At 37.1% G+C, this 17,538-nt stretch overlaps 1 protein-coding gene across 2 annotated transcripts in view; it reads right to left on the bottom strand.

The window, feature by feature from the left end:
* LOC120773466 (proton channel OtopLc) overlaps nucleotides 1-17,538 on the bottom strand; it is a 124,850-nt gene that overhangs the window by 20,760 nt on the left and 86,552 nt on the right. For both annotated transcript variants that reach the window (XM_040102371.1, XM_040102370.1), the window contains one exon: nucleotides 8,592-9,455. In XM_040102371.1, coding sequence (XP_039958305.1) covers nucleotides 8,592-9,455 — 864 coding nt within the window. The remainder of the gene's footprint in view (nucleotides 1-8,591; nucleotides 9,456-17,538) is intronic.

The raw sequence follows: 17,538 nt of genomic DNA on the forward strand, positions 1-17,538 counted from the left end.
AATACGCAATGAAGTAATGAAAGTAATGCCTTAATGCTTTCACTACGATCTGCTACATATTGTACTAGCACTTACAAATAGAATGTACCGACCTGGTCAGGCTATAGGGTTTCTAAATCTTCTAATGTTTACTTTATATACATATAAGTTAGATTTTCTAGAGCTGTATACTCTGCTTTTAGAATTTAGTATTTTATGTAGTTTAAAATGTGACTTCACCATTTCAAAAAGCCTCACAAGTTTAATTCAAAAGGCGTGACTATTATTTAACCGCATAGTATTAAATAATAGTGCAGTTAAGTTTTACCGTTTTAATAGAGGTAAATTTATAGGCAGCCCGCTACCATGCTGGAGGATAAAGTGTATCAAATAAGATGAATGTTGCGCTTTACCGCAACACACAATCAACCAAATCCACTTATGTACATATGTACATACATATGTTTGTATATATGTATGCATGTCCATGAAACTAGAGGCAAGCGTGAATGTCAAAATAAAGTAATTTCCTTGTTGCAGTTGCAGCGCTTGAGACATTACGTTTCTAAAAGCTTAATTAATGGTTCTATGTGTGTGTAAACATGCAGTTATGTGTGGTTAATGGCAAATTGCTGCCTCACCACAACTGCTACCAGAAACATAATGGCAATTATGCGCCCACCACAACGGCTAGAGAGTGTCTTTTCGTAGAGTGAAGGCATGCAATTTGTTAAACGTTGTGAGATAGCACTGATTACAATTAGCAGGACTATATATATACAATAACATATTTTAAATTTGTGATATCGATTTAAGTGAAAATGTTTCAAACATTTAGCTGAAAGTGGTGAGTGTTATTTTTAGCTCAACGACAGTAAATGTTAAGCATGTAAAGCACAGTAAAAATATCAGTGAAATTCAAACTTATGAAATATTGAAAATATTTGCTTTGTTTACACATTTTCGGTAATTTTCTTGGCTCACTTTTTTATAAAAAATAATAGCATTTTTATTATATCACTTAGCCATCAAAATGGAGCACATATAGCACAACTCAAACTAAGGTTACCTCAATAATTAATTCAGCCCTTAAAATCCGTAGGACAACAAAACTAACAAATTAACTTTAGCAAGTTTGAAAGATAATTATTATATATGAATGTGGGCCAAATCGGACCTCAATTATATTCAGTTCCAAAAACGAAAATTTTTAATCCCGTCAGTAAAGATATCGGAACAAATCAAAAATATTATTTCTTTAACTACTAAGACTATTATGAGCAAAAATTAGTAAGACTTTGTTCATCATTTTAAAATTCTTAATTTATTCTTCAAAATCTATGTCGTCCCCTCAAAGTAATCCTCCTTGACCGCAAGACAGTTGTTTTTTGCTAATGCTTTTTCCAATCCTCGAAACAGTCAATTTCCTCTTCACGAATAATGTCTTAAACTGACTCAGAACGGTTTCCCGGGAGCGGTCGTTTGAGTTTGCTGTTTAGCCAGAAGTCTTACGGCGCTAAATAAAGCGAATACTATGGTTATGGCGCGAATTTGGTTGATAATTTGACGAAAGACTCACGATGAAACAATGTATGCGTCGGTGCATTAGGGTGGTGCAAACACCAAGAGTTGTCGACCCATAATTATGGCTTCCTTTTACGAATAGTTTCGCGCAAACGACGCATAACATTTGCATTTCATGTTGACAATTTGGTCGGTCGGAAGGAATTAGGAGTGCACCACACCTCGATAATCGAAGAAAACCGTAAACATAATCTTGATTTTTGACCTGTTTTGACGTGGATTTGTCGGCTCACCTTTGCCACGATATTTGACCGATTTATTGTCTTTTTCCTGATCGTAAGCATAGATCCAAGACTCACCGCCAGTAATAATTCATATCATGACATCCTGGTAGTCGGAAAGCATTGCTTCACAGACGTTAACGCGACGCTGTTTTTCGAAAAAATAATTTGTGATTTTGGAACCAATCGCGCTTTAACTTTTCTTTGGCCCAAATGATCCCTCAAAACGGTTTTTACTGATTCTTCCGCTATTCCAACGATGCCAGTAAGATCTCTGACTGTTAATTGTCGATTTTCAAACACCAATTTCTTTATTTTATTGACTTGTTGATCATAAGTTTATGTTGATGTTATTTTGATGTGACTTTTGGCACAGATGTCACTGACAGTCATATCAACCCAAAACAAAAAAAATACTTCGGCGAATAGCTTTCGAGCGAAATTTAAATTAAAAAGTTTTACTTTTTTTGCTCGCAGTAGTACTCCATTGAAATACAAAACAAAAAACAAAAATAAATAAGCCCATGTGTTTGCGTTTTTGGTAGATAACATACTAGAATCATTTTCAATAAACCTAATTTCAAAATTCCTAAAAAAATATTTTTAATTATTACTAAACTATGTATTATTATTTATAAAGAATATTTGAAAATTTTGGTTTCTGAGCAAACATTTCACATGTTTTTTACTTTGTGATACATATATACTCGTACAAGGTGCGTTCCAAAGTAAACAGGAACAAATGGTTTTTTCGGCAAAATCAATTTATTTTATTCAAAATAGTCTCCTTCTGCTTCTATATAGCTTTTTGCACGGTCCAAAAGCATGTCGAACGAGTGTTTTAGCTAGTTGGCCGGTATGGCCGCCGGGATGCCGGTGCAAGCCTTTTGAATGGCCTCTACGTCTGCATAACGCTTTCCTCTCATGGGCAAATGCATTTTTCCGAGCCATATCCGGTGAACACGGAGAGTGGTTAATGGTTAAAATGTGATTTTTGGTCAAATAATCGGTCACAAACGTCGATCGATGACACGAATTCTGAGCAATTTTTGGTCGTCAGTCAATTTCAGTCAGTCAAACCGTGCACACACCTTTCGTAATCCCAAATGTTCGGTCAAAATACGATAAATCGATGTTTTGGAGATGTTCAATTCCATTTCCACGAATTTCAATGATGATTTCGGCTGATTTTTTATGAATTTGCGCAATGTTTCGATGGAATTTCCAGTGATCACGGATTTTGATTGGCCCACAAGTTGATCGTCATTTATGTCCTCACGATCACTTTAAAAGCGTTGAAACCACTCGTGCACTCTGCTGCGGGAGAGGCAATCATCACCATAAACTTGTTTCCTCAATTGAAACGTTGGTTCTTTGTTCGAAGCTGATTTTCGCACCGATAACACAAACCTGCTGACACTTAAAACATAATAATTTCACTTGCAATCGATGAAATGTGATCACTGGACAGTCCATAAAGATAGCAGATACTAACGCATCAGTCGACATATAGATGGCGCCACCAGGGGGCGCTAGATTCAAAAAGTCCTGTTTACTTTGGACCTTTGCACCTTGTAAATCCTTTATTTTTTTTATTAGAAATGTGGTTTTGAAGAAGATTTAATATAATGCAAAGTTACGCTCAAGTATTTAGCTTTTTTATAAAGATAAGCGTTTGTCTTATCTTTCAAACATGATTTCGGCAAATGACTTCCGCTGCTAGTAGAAAAAATTAAGGCGAAAGGCCCAAGTTTTGACAAACTTTTACAGCAATTGAAGCCATATGTGGTCACATAGCTTCACACATAAAATAGTTCAACAATGTTAAATCTCGGAAGCCATGTCACAGGGCCACGACGCGAACCAAAGGTCGTCCATATTAACATTCTCTAATTCGGGTACGCAGTCATTAATCATGGGTCACCCTTCTAACCATAGAGCAGAAGATATGTTGACGTTTAGGAGATGTAACCGTTTAAACAATGGTTTGGGCATTATCATCACTCCAAATGGCACAATTCTACCAAAACCTTCATCGCTGAAAAAATTTTCTTGTGAAAATTGGGATCGATGACCACTTCGTTTTTTCGTTGAATTTTGTAAACCCAGAAACTAAGATCCTTCCGCAAAATCTTCCATAAAACGAATGGACATAGTTCCAATTGTTGCGCGAGATAGCGGATGAACTCGTTCGGGTCTCCTTCGAAACTCTGCTTCAAGGCAGTAAGTAGATCTTCGGTAGTACTGTACGACCGAATGCATGCAATGCGTCGCGCGAATCGAACAGTTATTTTGATAATAAATTCCACGATTTGCAAACGTTGCTCCGGAATAATCTATGTATTTTGAAATGACAAGCCAAATTGTGTATAAATCAAGTAACCGCTGTCAAAAATACCAATTCCGAACTGAAAACCACACGTAGCCTTACATATTTGCTACATGCTTGACTGAGTTTCTGGTCTGAGCATTTTTGTGGAGTGCACCTCAATGTTAATCAGCAAAAGGGGAGAGACCTACAAACCATAAGCTACAGTTCCGAACGTCTTATGGTTTCCATGTGACGGATTTTATGGTGAAAATATGTATATTCGGATTTGTACATCGTCTGCCAAGAGACCGCTATTTGCAAATAACATTTGACTTTTAATGCTGGCCGATTACTGAGAAAGAACGTAATGGGAGGGTGTACTATTAATCACCATATCAAGCGGCTGTCGCCCTACTAAATCAAATGTTTTATATATTTTTTTTAATAAAAAAATATCGCTATTGAATTTCAAGTACAGTTCTATAACTACATAATAGCATACAACATGTATCTACACTCTCGGTGGCCTACAATTTATTAACCTTATCAAGTCTAAGTCTATAAAATTACACTTTTCAAACTTTCATAAACCATAACGAATCATATTTTCTACTTAGCATACATACATATATATTACATATACGTACAGCGCCAAAATCTCAACATCATGTCAAATTTATGAACTCGCAGTTCATCACAAAGCAATTTGTCTTTGCGCCAAAGAACGTCCAGAGCAGGCGACAATACTAAGAAGGAGACATTAAGAAATTTATGGAAAAGCCCAGAAGTGAGTTGCTAAAAGCAAAAGCGTGAGTTTTCGTGGCTCTTGTAGATTTAAACGACCTTTAATGAACAACATAAAAGACATACACATACCCAGTACACTCTTGTCGCTGGGTCCTCATACATGGGCTAATGTTTATGACATCAATTTTTGTTTAAGGAAATATTATAAGTTCGGTATACTACATACTTATGTACATACAAGTACATGCATAAATATGCGCGTGTAAGTCATTTTTCATGCTTTGAGTTGACAAAATTCGTTTTTTTTTCAATTTCTCCAAAATTGATGAAGCAATTTTGTGGGATTTGGCCTTTGTGTCTGAGGCAGCGAGGCACATGATTCGCTTTTAATTGAATTTGTCGCCATCATGGTATTAGGAACTTTGAAAAATGTTTGGGATAATGGTATATAGGTGCATATATAGCACCAACAAACTTGATTTCATATAAATTTTGACTTGGATATTGACAAATTGCAGAGAGCAATCGGGAATATGTTAAAAAGTAATCAAGGCTCACTTTGATACCAAAATAAATTTGGAATCGCGCTCTTAAATAATTACGGTGACATATTGAATGGATAAAATTTTAAAATTTTCCTTTATTTTTTGTACATCAGTTTTGGAAATGTATACGGCCGAAGGTCCTGTTAAATTTATGTAAAGTTGTATTTGACAGGTAACTGCTGTCACATTTGCGTAGAAATTGTTTTGGTAATATTTGTATTTTTGAGCTGGAATGCTTCTTGGAATTAAAACCCAACAAATGTTCAGAAATTTCAACGTATTTTAACAGATTTTTTACAGTTTGAAGTTTAAATTTAAGAGCTTTTTTCTCTTTACATTTTTTGCTTTACTGATTCCATTAATCATTGAATATATATATACAATATATGAGTAGCGTGAAATATGTAAAATTAAGTAAAAATTAAACTTGCAAAAATCAGTTCATATTATTTTCATTAAATGATAGTATCCTCAACTGATTAGCTTAACTTGATGGTCATTTTAACACTATTTTTTTAAATTAAAACCAAGTGTGTAAATGTTCGGGAATATTTCTTTTAGTTTGTATTTGTTTTTCTGTAAAAATCTTTAGAGATCAAAAATGGGGTGGTATAGTCTTTATGTAAATTACGCATTTGGGGAAGAGATATCAAACCTAGTTAATGTATGAATGTTTCGAAGCAAGTATGAAAGCACAATCGAAAAAGTATGAAAAGGAAAGAAAAGTAGCCAATGGCAGTAAATAAACTAATCGAGATGATATTGGTATGTAATTTTGATTACATTGTGGTGGACAGTGAAGCTTCTAAGCCAAAAAGTTGACGACTCGATTTGGAAAAGTAAAGGAAAATGATTAATTCGAAGAAGTGTGTTTGGAAAATTACTCATTTAAACGTATGGTTTGGCAATGAATTTGTACATTCGTCAGAAAATAGAAACCAGTGACATCATAAACATTGAAAAGTATAGGAAAAAAATTTGGTGAAGAAATTACAAACTTTTTTTAGACTATATGATGGTGCAGTATTATTTTGATCAGTTTTTAGAACATCGCACTATCCTGAAAGGACTTGTTCGCAGCGAACTCCGAACCAAAAAAACCTAAAATAATGTAAATTTTAGGTAAATGAGAACTTAGTAAAAAGTTATCTTCCAGCCAAAAATGCATTTTCAAAAAAACTTTTGCACAATGATGACTTTCATCCTCTAAAAGATTTCACCACAGAAATTATAAACTAAAATGGAATGTCTTTACTTTTTAGTACTACAGCTGAAAATATCTTTCTCTTTGAGTAAGACTGCTACAATAGAAAAGCGTGCTCAGGAAAGATGTTCGGTAAAACAACTAGAAAAATCCAATTATAACTGTTTCGATATATAGAATATACATTGTGACAAAAGAGTACCCAGAACTCAAAATATTTAATTATAAGTATTCATCAGTGTTTATCTGCCGCTTACAACTTTTCCTAAGCATGTCCTTCAGCTCCTTCAGCGAACTTTGTTTAATCGACTAAAAGCGGGTTCCACGGAGCGACAATTTCAGTTTGGGGAACAAGAAAGAATCGGGTGAATACCGTGGTTGATCGATGGTATTCATTGCGTTTTTGGCTATAAATTCGGTCACAATCGTACTCTCTTTGAAACAGTTCAGTTTTATCGGGACAAATTGATCAAGAACGCGTTTCAAAACCAAATATCCACCACAATCTTTCGAACGGACACCCGAGAGATGTCAATCTTTCCTGCCATCTATCTAACACTTGCCTGACGATTTTCAAACGCCATATCCTTCATTTTTTTAATATTTTCATCATTTGAAGAGTTCGAAAATCGTCCAGAACAAAGCATGGCGTCACCGATCCCTCGACTGTCTTTGAAGGCTTTGTACCACTCGTAGACTTGTGTTTTTACTGTAAGCCCTTTCCAATATTCGCAATGATTCCGCACACGAAATTTGTTTAGAAATACAAAATTTTAGACAAATTCTTTGATCGAAATTTTTATCCATTGTAAAAATCGCAATGCACTACTTAGATGGACCGACTTAAGCAGCTGTTGTAAATGAACTGGTTGACAGACCGAGCTCCTATTAAAGGACCAACTATCCCAAATACATTTTTTGGAAATATCATTTACAATATCAGTATTAGTAGATGAAACGTCTGGGATTTTTTTGGTAAGGAAAATAAGAAATTTTGAGTAAAATGCAATCGTCACTCTATATTATTTAAAACGATTGGACCGAATAAGAATCAATTGCTATAAAGAGTAGTACTTTCCTGAATTTGAAATGAACTTGCTTGGTAGTTAGCAATACTCGCTGACAGTGAGCACAGGGCTTTTTAAAGAATGCATGACCTCACTAGCAGCAGCATTATGCCAATTTTACAGGTATTAAAGCTTGTCTGCGTGCCGGGCACCCATCGGAAATTTTCGATGAGCTTGCAAAAAATGGTACTCTTACGCAAATTCCATTAGGATTAGGATGAGTGAAGGGTTCTTCAATTTTCGTGCATTCGGGCGCTGCATCTATAGGTCTCGCGCGAGCTCAGCAAGCGTTGGTTAGTAACCAGGATTTGTGGGGTTGTGAAAGCCTTCTGGTCCAGAGTAGAATGCCTGCTAGCTTTTAACAAGGTTCACATCACCGCAATGATAGGTGTGTTAAATCGACACTATCCCATTACTACTAAGACAGTGAAGCTAAAGGTTTTGGAGAACGCCACTTGTAAAGGTAGCAATGAGGAAGATGCGGGGGACACAACTAGTCACTTTCTCCTCTACTGTATAACTTTCGCTAGACTAAAGTTGAATCATCTCAGTTGTCATACTTTGAGGATGGAGCCACGTGTAGAAGTTCACGCAAGTGAGAAAAGTTCTCTGAGCGCTTTTCACTTGGGAGTGGCCAGAAACGATACCTTTACATATGGCTCAAGAAGCTCACGACTTTCGGTCTAAATAGTCTAGGATTTTTGGTTTTTCTAGCTGTCCAAATGGTATTATTCGTGACCTCACGAAAAATTAGCCTATTTACCTAGTTTAATCTACAACAATTTTACCGAATGCAAATAATAACTAAGATGTTATCGAGAAATAGTACATGCTATATACAGTTACTAGCCCATCTAGAGAATATACGATTTAAATACACAAAAATAATATATAGTATATATACATATAAAAGTAAATTAAAGGTATACTTACGCTCTGACACGCGGCATCGGTGGATATATGAATGACGGTCGATGCGTTCGCTTGATGGCTGGCAACACCGGATAGCTGGTCAACTGGTGCGAATGATACATTAACGCTAAATGTCCCGTCTGTCGATCATCCCCCAGCGCTGAGGAGAGACGTCGATGCGATGAACCGGGCGACGGTGGACCCGAACCGCCTGCACCGCCACCACCACTACCACCAGCATCACCATCATCGCCACCGTCACCACCTCTAACATCCAACTGATGGCTCAATGCCGACGACGTTGCTATATTCGACTCATCAATGGTGACACGATGATGAGAGCCCGAACGACTGGCCAAGCGGCCCGGCGACACCGAAGCACTTGAAGCAGCGGCATCTGCGACCAGCAGGACACTAGAAGTGGCCATAGTGGTAGCGGTGGCGCCACTGCTAGGCGGCGAACGACGTTCTTGTGTGTGTGGCGGTTTGGCTGGTGGCGTTGGACCGCTGACGCCACTCACACTGCCGCTGCTATCCTCATCCATTGCGCTGCTGCTGTAGGGACTCGTTTTGTGGTGATGGTGCAGCAGATGTTGTGCGCCCGCATAGCTGGCGGGCACTGTGGGTGTGGCTACGGGCACACCACCGTGTGTGTGATGATTTTGATGATGTGGATGCTGGAACTGGTGCGGCAGGTGATAGTGATGATGACTGCTGAGGTGTGCACGCATCACATGTTGTGGCGGCTGTTGTTCGTCCTGGTAGCTGAGCGATGTGCTCGCCGTGGCAGCGGCGACGGTAGGCGGTGCGGCGGCCATGGTGGGTGAGACGATTGAAGCGGCGTCTAAGGTTTCACTAGACGCGGCTGCCGAGTCGCTGTAGGTGCTGCAAGTGGAATTGGAACGAGAAAATGTTGTTGCAGCCATATAAAAGTCAGTTGTATATGTATATATAGATTGCTTGTTGTTTTATATAAATTTTTTGGTAAAATCACTAAGGTCGCTTGAATGGACCTTAAGGACCGTTAACTTTGACGAACACTTTCATATATTTATCGTTAAAATTTAAACTTTTACGATTATTTTTCGAATTTTTCAACATATTTCGCTCGTTGAGTTTTTTTATTTTCTCTTTTTTTTGTTTTTACAACTTCAAAACTAGTTAACCACAAATAATATTCTTCAGTGCCATCAATAAAAACATGAATATTCAAAACTTCAATATTTCTATGCACAAAATCGTATAACGGCCTTAGCCGTAAATTTCGAACCGCCCGCCATAGCTCACACTCACCGAGTAAATGCGATGGCGGTGCCGTTGATTTATGTGCCCAACTGTCCCACAGACCGGATGTGCTTGAAATCGCTGTAGTCGCGCAATAATAAATAAAAAAAAAATCAAAATGATTTACAACAACACTTGCAAATTTATTTATTAGTAGCTGGTTCGGCATGTGTGTGAGTGTTTTTTGTTGTGACCATTAAATTGGATAATTCAGTTTTAAGTTGTTTGAACGCCCTAATTGGCGTTGGTGTCGGCACGACTTTGCCACCGTGGGGTGAGTATTTTTCGCAAAACAGCGAAAGTGAATGTGAAAAAAATAAGAAGATATCACTGTGGTGTTACTTTTGCTGTTGTTGTTGCGCGCGTCATACGCCCATTTGTACGGACAAAGCGATGCATTCAATTTGCATTATGAAAAAATCACTTTGAACTCAATTCGGGGAAGACTTCATTCATTGAGATGACGAAAGTCTTGAGCATTTTGCATTAAGTGATAAAATGTTTTGCTGGCACATAATGCTCGGTACAACTTGAGGGCATTTACTAGAGCACAATTTAAAGAAAATATTCACATCATGTATATATAGCTGTTCAAAGTACATGTAACAGTTGAGAGAATTTCGAAAAAATTTAAAATTTCATCTATTTTTTACCATTTCGTTGGGATGTTATATTGTAGTAGTGTGATGCTTGCTTTTTATTGCAATTTCCAGCTTCGAATAAAAATTCATTGAAAAATTTGCAGGTAATCATGATAACCTGTGAAAGACATCCGGCTTCTAACAGAGCAATAAGCTTCATACCCTGCCTTTCCAAGGTATTGGCAGAAGAATATAGCGAGTTTTCGAAAAGCGATGATATGAATTCTAAGTGTCAGTCCGTCCATCCGTCCGCACAGGCTGTAACTTGAGTGAAAATTTAGCTATCTTCCATATTAACGGGTTTTTCAATAAGAGCGCTACAAACGTTTTTATAAATAAAACCAAAACGGTTTGGGATATCAATGAAATTCTTTATTCCTGTGAAAGTACATTCAATGCCATTATCAACTGAAATCGACTACTTTTGAATGGCCACCATGGGCACGCTTGTAGAAGTCCAGACCCCTAACCCAATTTTCTGTGGTTTTCAAGCATAAATCGAGCGCTACGTTCATTAATCTCGCTGGCTTGTTGGCATAGCCTCCATTTAAGAGAGCCATTTCGTGAGATAATACGTTCACCAAACTTGGTTTTCCAAGTCCATATCATCCAATTCGGGCCAAAAATATTCAGTTATCATTGAGCAGTAGCGATTCCCATTCACAGTAAAATGCCGGTCTTTATAATCACGGTAGAAGTACCGCCCATAAACCGCACCAAATCGTAATTTTTTCGGAATGCAAAATGAAATAGACAAAATCGGACAACAACCACGACTACTTCCCGTTTGATTCTTTCACTTTCCAGTACACAAATCAAGAAGCAGTTGATGAACGGAATACAAATTTGCACGAATAATGCCTTTAATGTGTGCTACCTTGTGACCAAAAATTCAAATTCAGTAAAAACTGTTGAAGCCCTTAGGTACCGAATATTTGGACCCCAGTAACTATGGTAACCGAAATGCAGGGATAATTTTTCTCTGATAATGGTATGTCATTGTGTCAAAACAGGGTCGGATCAGGTGAGTTCTTCCCGTAGCCCCCCTATACATATATGTAATATAAAGATTTTCGAACTTCCAGGTGACTTTATGCTGGATATATCGGCCAATATTTGAGTTATCTCAATGAAAATTACAGAACATGTTTACTCATAACAGTACACCAGTGTGCCTAAAATTGAAATAATTGGGCGAAAACTAGACCTAGCACCTATATAACTAATATCAGGCTTTTCGAACATCCGGGCGACTTTGCTCTATATGAGTGCGGAGATTCTTTAATGAAACGCAGGAAACTTTTTTTAATATGTTTCGTGATAGACCGAATTTTGTCGGTCAGTGTATGAGTTATATAGAGTATATATAATTGAAGAAAAATTAATAGGTTCAATTCTTACTACTTTACTTTTTCATGAATACACATTTGTTCGAAGCCTCATCGAGGAAGGCATCAGTGATGAGTTTAAAAATTTCATATTACTATTTTAATCGCAGTTTCAAATGTGATTTTGAAGAGTCTGAAAGATCACAGACTTTTTCTGTTAGTTAATATTTCATATGAACACATGGCTTCAGCGTTAAGCTATGGCATTGGAAAGATAAGATTTCGTACTAAATAGACTTTTCAGATAATTTAGTGATTTCTTGAGGCAGCACTGTTTAAGTATGCGTTAAAGATGGGCACGATAACAGAAAATATGGTTCATATTTTACTGTTTTTCTTCTATAAAAATGAACCACAAGTGAACAGGACTTTTTGAATCCAGCGCCATCTATATGTCGATTCATACGTTAGAATCTGCTATCTTTATCGATTGTCCAGTGAGAATTTCATGACATCTCATGGATTGGAAGTGAAGTTATTGCGTTTTAAGTGTTAGTATGTTTGTGTTATCGGTGCGAAAATGAGCTTCGAACAAAGAGCCAACATTAAATTTTGTTTTAAAATTGGTAAAACTTTTACCGAAAAATTTCAATTGATGAAACAAAATTTTGGCGATGAATGCCTATCCAGTAGCAGAGTGCACGAGTGGTTTCAGCATTTTCACAGTGGTCGTAAGGACATAAATGACGATCAGCATGTGGACCAATAAAAATCCGTGATCACCGGAAATTCCATTGGAACTGTGCGTGAATTCATCAAAATCAGCCGAAATCATCATTGAAATTCATGGAAATGGAATCGGACATATCCAAAACATCGATGTATCGCATTTTGACCGAATATTTGGGCTTACGAAAGGTGTATGCACGGTTTGTTCCGAACAAATTGACTGACGACCAAAAATTGCTCAAAATCTAACATTCGAAGGATGATTATTTGACCAAAAATCACATTTTAGCCATTAACCACTCCCCGTATTCACCTGATATTGCACCGTGCGACATCTTCCTTTTCGGAAAATTGCATTTGCCCATGAAAGGAAAGCGTTATGCAGACGTAGAGGCCATTCAAAAGGCTTGCACCGGCATACCGGCGGCCATGCCAGCCAACGAGCTAAAACACGCGTTCGACATGCTTTTGGATCATGCAAAAAGCTGTATTGAAGCAGAAGAAAACTATTTTGAATAAAATGAATTGATTTTTCCGAAAAGCCCATTTGTTCTGTTTTTTTTACGTCCTGTTTACTTTGGAACGCGCTTTTTATTACTATTTCTCTATCAACCTATCGAATTCAAACACCCAATGAGCTAAATACTCTTTATGGCAAAGCGGCAAATAACAAAGCAGCTGCCTTAACTTTCTTAATTTGCAACCAGGGAGAAGAGTAGAGCGCAATTCCGTTGCTCTGGAAACAATCCCTTGTAATTAAGCATTGAACTCCAACGTCACCAATCCGAATCAATTTTCATGAAATAAAACAAATTTGGCTGCACGAAAACTCTATACTCGAGACGCGCAAATATAAGACTGACGTGTAACTGTAAATTTTGTTAATTAACAACCGAACAAAAGGAAAGACGACTGCACAATTAAATAACACAATTCACCGCCGACGACTGCCAAACAATATGTGTGAGCAAGTATTGCCAGAACAAGAGTGGCAAGCACAAGCGACAAAAGTCGCGCATACGACGTGGTGTACACGGAGCTAAACAAGTGCATGTAAGGCACACAGGTAAAACAAGGTGTTCGCGGCTACAACAGCAATAATGGTAGTCAATAGTAAAAGTACAAGAGGCCGCAGCTTCATAGCAGTTTAATTTAATATTTTGCGCTTTCGCACACTTTACTGGGTGGAGGCACTGTGAAGGACTATTTGACTGGCTTGTTTGCTTCATTTCACTTTTTGTTGCTTTGTCAACGGCAAATTGAATTTATTTACCTTCTTTCACTGGCCCCATTTATTAACAATACACTTTTTTGTCCGACATATTGGAGTGATGTCTGCAGCTGTGTGTATTTAGCAAAGAAATGTGTAGCGTACAGGCAGGAAAAGGATGCATAAACATAAATAACTAAACTCAGTAAAGAAAAATATATATGAAAAGAAAAAATTGCAACCGCCCACAATCAGCAGCGTTGGAAAAAAAATTATTTGTAGCATGTATAATCCAATTTGTGCGGGAAAGTTAATTTAAAACCACACACAATGGGAGTATCCCAGCAGGTAGTAGCACATGATATACATATATAAACACACACACACGCGTCAAACACAAGCAAATTGCCTGCAGCCCCATTTTTGGTCAATATCTAGTGATCACTTTAGGTTCGCATTAATAAAAAATAAAACCTCGCAAACATATAGTAATCCACATACAACGTAGATATCTTTGTATGCATGTATATATGTACATATGTGTGCAATATAAATACTTTCAGTTAACGGATACTATTACAAAGTGAAGTGAAGATTTATGTAATTTCTCACTTACACCAAACCATAAATATGCGCGCTTTCACTTGCAGAAATTTATGTTTCTCTACTTGCACTATGAGAACCTTCACAGCCGCCTGGGCGTATGAGTGACGTTTGATCTATGGTTTTGTGTGTTTGTGTAATTCAAGTTTTAATCATTGCTTGGCTTGCGCCTACAAATAATTTGCATAAAAATGTTGCAAGCAACAATGTGCATAATGTGATTTTATTTAATTAGCATCATAAATCCGCGAAAGTGACACTTTTATTAAGTTGCGGCTTGCGGTGTCAACGCGCGCAAATGGAAAACGTGACTGGCGCATAGCAGACATATTTTCATGGAGCAGCATGAATTAAATAAATATTATCACATTATAAAGCGATGTTTCGTATATCTTTATACTATATTTTCATAAATTTTACAATTTTGAATTATACTCCACAACCTAGAAAAATCCAAGGTATGCTTGAGGGTAGCTGTAAAATGAAGTAGAACGTAATATCTGAAATTCTAAAGATATTAAAGGAACATATTGGAAATATTGTTGAAATTAATTTCGGTAAAATAAAAATTTGTTCAAAGTGGAGACCGCGCAAGATCAAAATCAACCGATCAATGAGCATGAATTGTATTTTTTATATCATACAAATTCATAACAGTCTACGGTTCTGACCAGAAATTTTCGTCTTGTCCTCAGAACTCCAGCGAATGGTCACTCGAAAGAAATCGCCCAAATTGAGGCATATTTAAAAGCACAATACCAATTGTACCACAATAATGTTACTAAAAAGTTGGTAGATAAACCCATAACTCTTTACTAAGCTTAATACTAAATATAAGACACTTAAAAGAATACGCGTTCTAGCTCATATAGTTCATTCTGTAAATGGAACTTTATCTGAATTTTGGTCAGTAGTTTGGTTGGTAAATTTCGGTAAGTACAGACAGACAGACAAACGAACATGGCTATATAAAAAGTTCGGTTTTGTTGTTGTTGTTGTAGCCGTTATCAACTCTCCGCTTGGTGGTAAGGTTTGGGGCTGATTGACATCGAAGTCATCGAACGGCAAACCCAGGTAAGCTGTTTCGCACGGGTCGGCCCATAAGGAAAGAGATGTTGGATGAGTGGGGTTCGCTGGACAATCAGAAAGGAGGTTAGAGACATGCTGGGATTCATTGCACGTTGCACACACATTTGATAAATCAGGGTCGCTAAGCTCATTATAGATTCTCAAGGCAACTCGAGCTCCTCATCTCGACTGTTTTAACTCCAAGTACACTATTCACTGAAAGAGAGTAGGGAGTAGGTGAAGGTGTCAATAGCTCTACTGTGAATGTTGGTAAGTACGTGTGTAATGTGTTTTGCTCTAGACAAGAGTGCAGTCGCCAACGGAATCAACAAAAGGCTTCAAGAGGCTCCTATTAGACGGCTCCACTTCAAGCAAATGACTTCAAAAATGGTTTCTGCGAAAATATCCCAGCAGAAACTACTTGGAGAGCAGTGCATTATTTTCCTGAACCAAAAACATGCGGATATCGCTCTCTAACGTTCAACAGGAAAAATCATGGGGCATCTTGTAATTGATTGAGTTTCACTATCATCCAGGCAACCATATCGTAGGATATGGCCGGCCAGCTGAATGTCTTGCTTGTTGTCAATAAGGTTTCTTTGTCCTTGCCCCAAGAGCTTCCGGCTAGCGCCTTGAGATTTATTGCGGCTCTGACCTAAGCAGTAATCGCGGTCATATGAAAAGTGAAGAAACATAGGCTGTGCAAACCCTAAAATCTTTGAATTATTGATGCCATCGACTGAGAGATTCAGTCTGTAATCCCTGTTTAATTTTTCTTAACATACAGTTTTGTCTCTGCAACATTACGTATGATTCCCGACCGCTTAGATAGTTACACTGCTCATCACGCTGATCATTTATAATTGCGCTTTATAGGATCTCCGATGTTTCCTTTAGGGTATAAAAATTCATGTAGTATCTCAAATAGTATGTAATATTAAAAAAAATATCTCGTCTATTATATTTGTAGAACACTGAATTCTCTATAAAAATTGTCCCTTCCAACTTTTTCTTAAAATTCACCGTTCAAAAGTTTTTAATATATCATAATTTTGATACCCTGAACGGGGTATATTAAATTTGTCACGAAGTTTTTAACACCCAGAATTAAGCGTCGGAGACCCTATAAAGTATACAATATGTGTGTATATAAATGATCAGTATGTTGAGCTGAGTCGATTTAGCCATGTCCGTCTGTGTGTCCGTTTGTAAATATACGAACTAGTCCCTCAGTTTTTAAGATATCGTTTTGAAATTTTGCAAACGTCATTTTCTCTTCAAGAAGCTGCTCATTTGTCGGAAAATTATTTCGGAATCCCGAGTTCAGTCCCGAATTTTCTACTTTATAAGAATTTAATTCAATAAATATATTAAATATTCAATTTAATTCTTCAAATGTCAATAATAATTTCAGTCCCGAAAATATATTTCGGGATCCCGAGATCAGTCCCGAAATTTAAATTATGTGTGTTGCATTTATTTAATAATCAAATTTAAGGACAAAGGAAATTTAAGTTCGAGATACCGATATCGGACCACTATATACATATGTATAGCTGCCACACAAACTGAACGATCGGAATCAAGTTCTTGTATGGAAAACTTTCATGTTTGACGTGGTATCGTCACGAAATTTGACATGGATTACTGCTTAAGGTAATAATATAATCTCCGAAAAAATTGTGCAGGTCGGATTACTATATCAGTTAGCTTCCATACAAACTACTAAACTACTAAAAGAAATGCACGTATGAAGAGTATATTAGCTTCGATGCAGCCGAAGTTAATGTGTTTTCTTGTTTATTATCGAGTTATGAAGCCCTCAGAAATCAGAATATGGGAGATATATATACATACAACATTTTTTCAAATAGTAGATATGAATTTTAGTTTGCATTAATAGGAAAAAATAGAAAATTGAATCGAAGGATTCTCACATTAATAATAACTGGTCCATAACTACTTGAGAGAATTGAATTTTGAGCATTGAGAATTTGAGCTGTAAACCAGCCAGAGCATTAGGTAGAAAAAAACCTAGTTTTTGTATTTGACCCACCTAGTAGTGGACGAGAAAGAGTTCTATGAGGTTTATGTTGGAGTTCCCG

This window comes from Bactrocera tryoni, chromosome 4 (genome assembly GCF_016617805.1).
Source record: "Bactrocera tryoni isolate S06 chromosome 4, CSIRO_BtryS06_freeze2, whole genome shotgun sequence".
Taxonomy (NCBI): Eukaryota; Metazoa; Arthropoda; class Insecta; order Diptera; family Tephritidae; genus Bactrocera; species Bactrocera tryoni.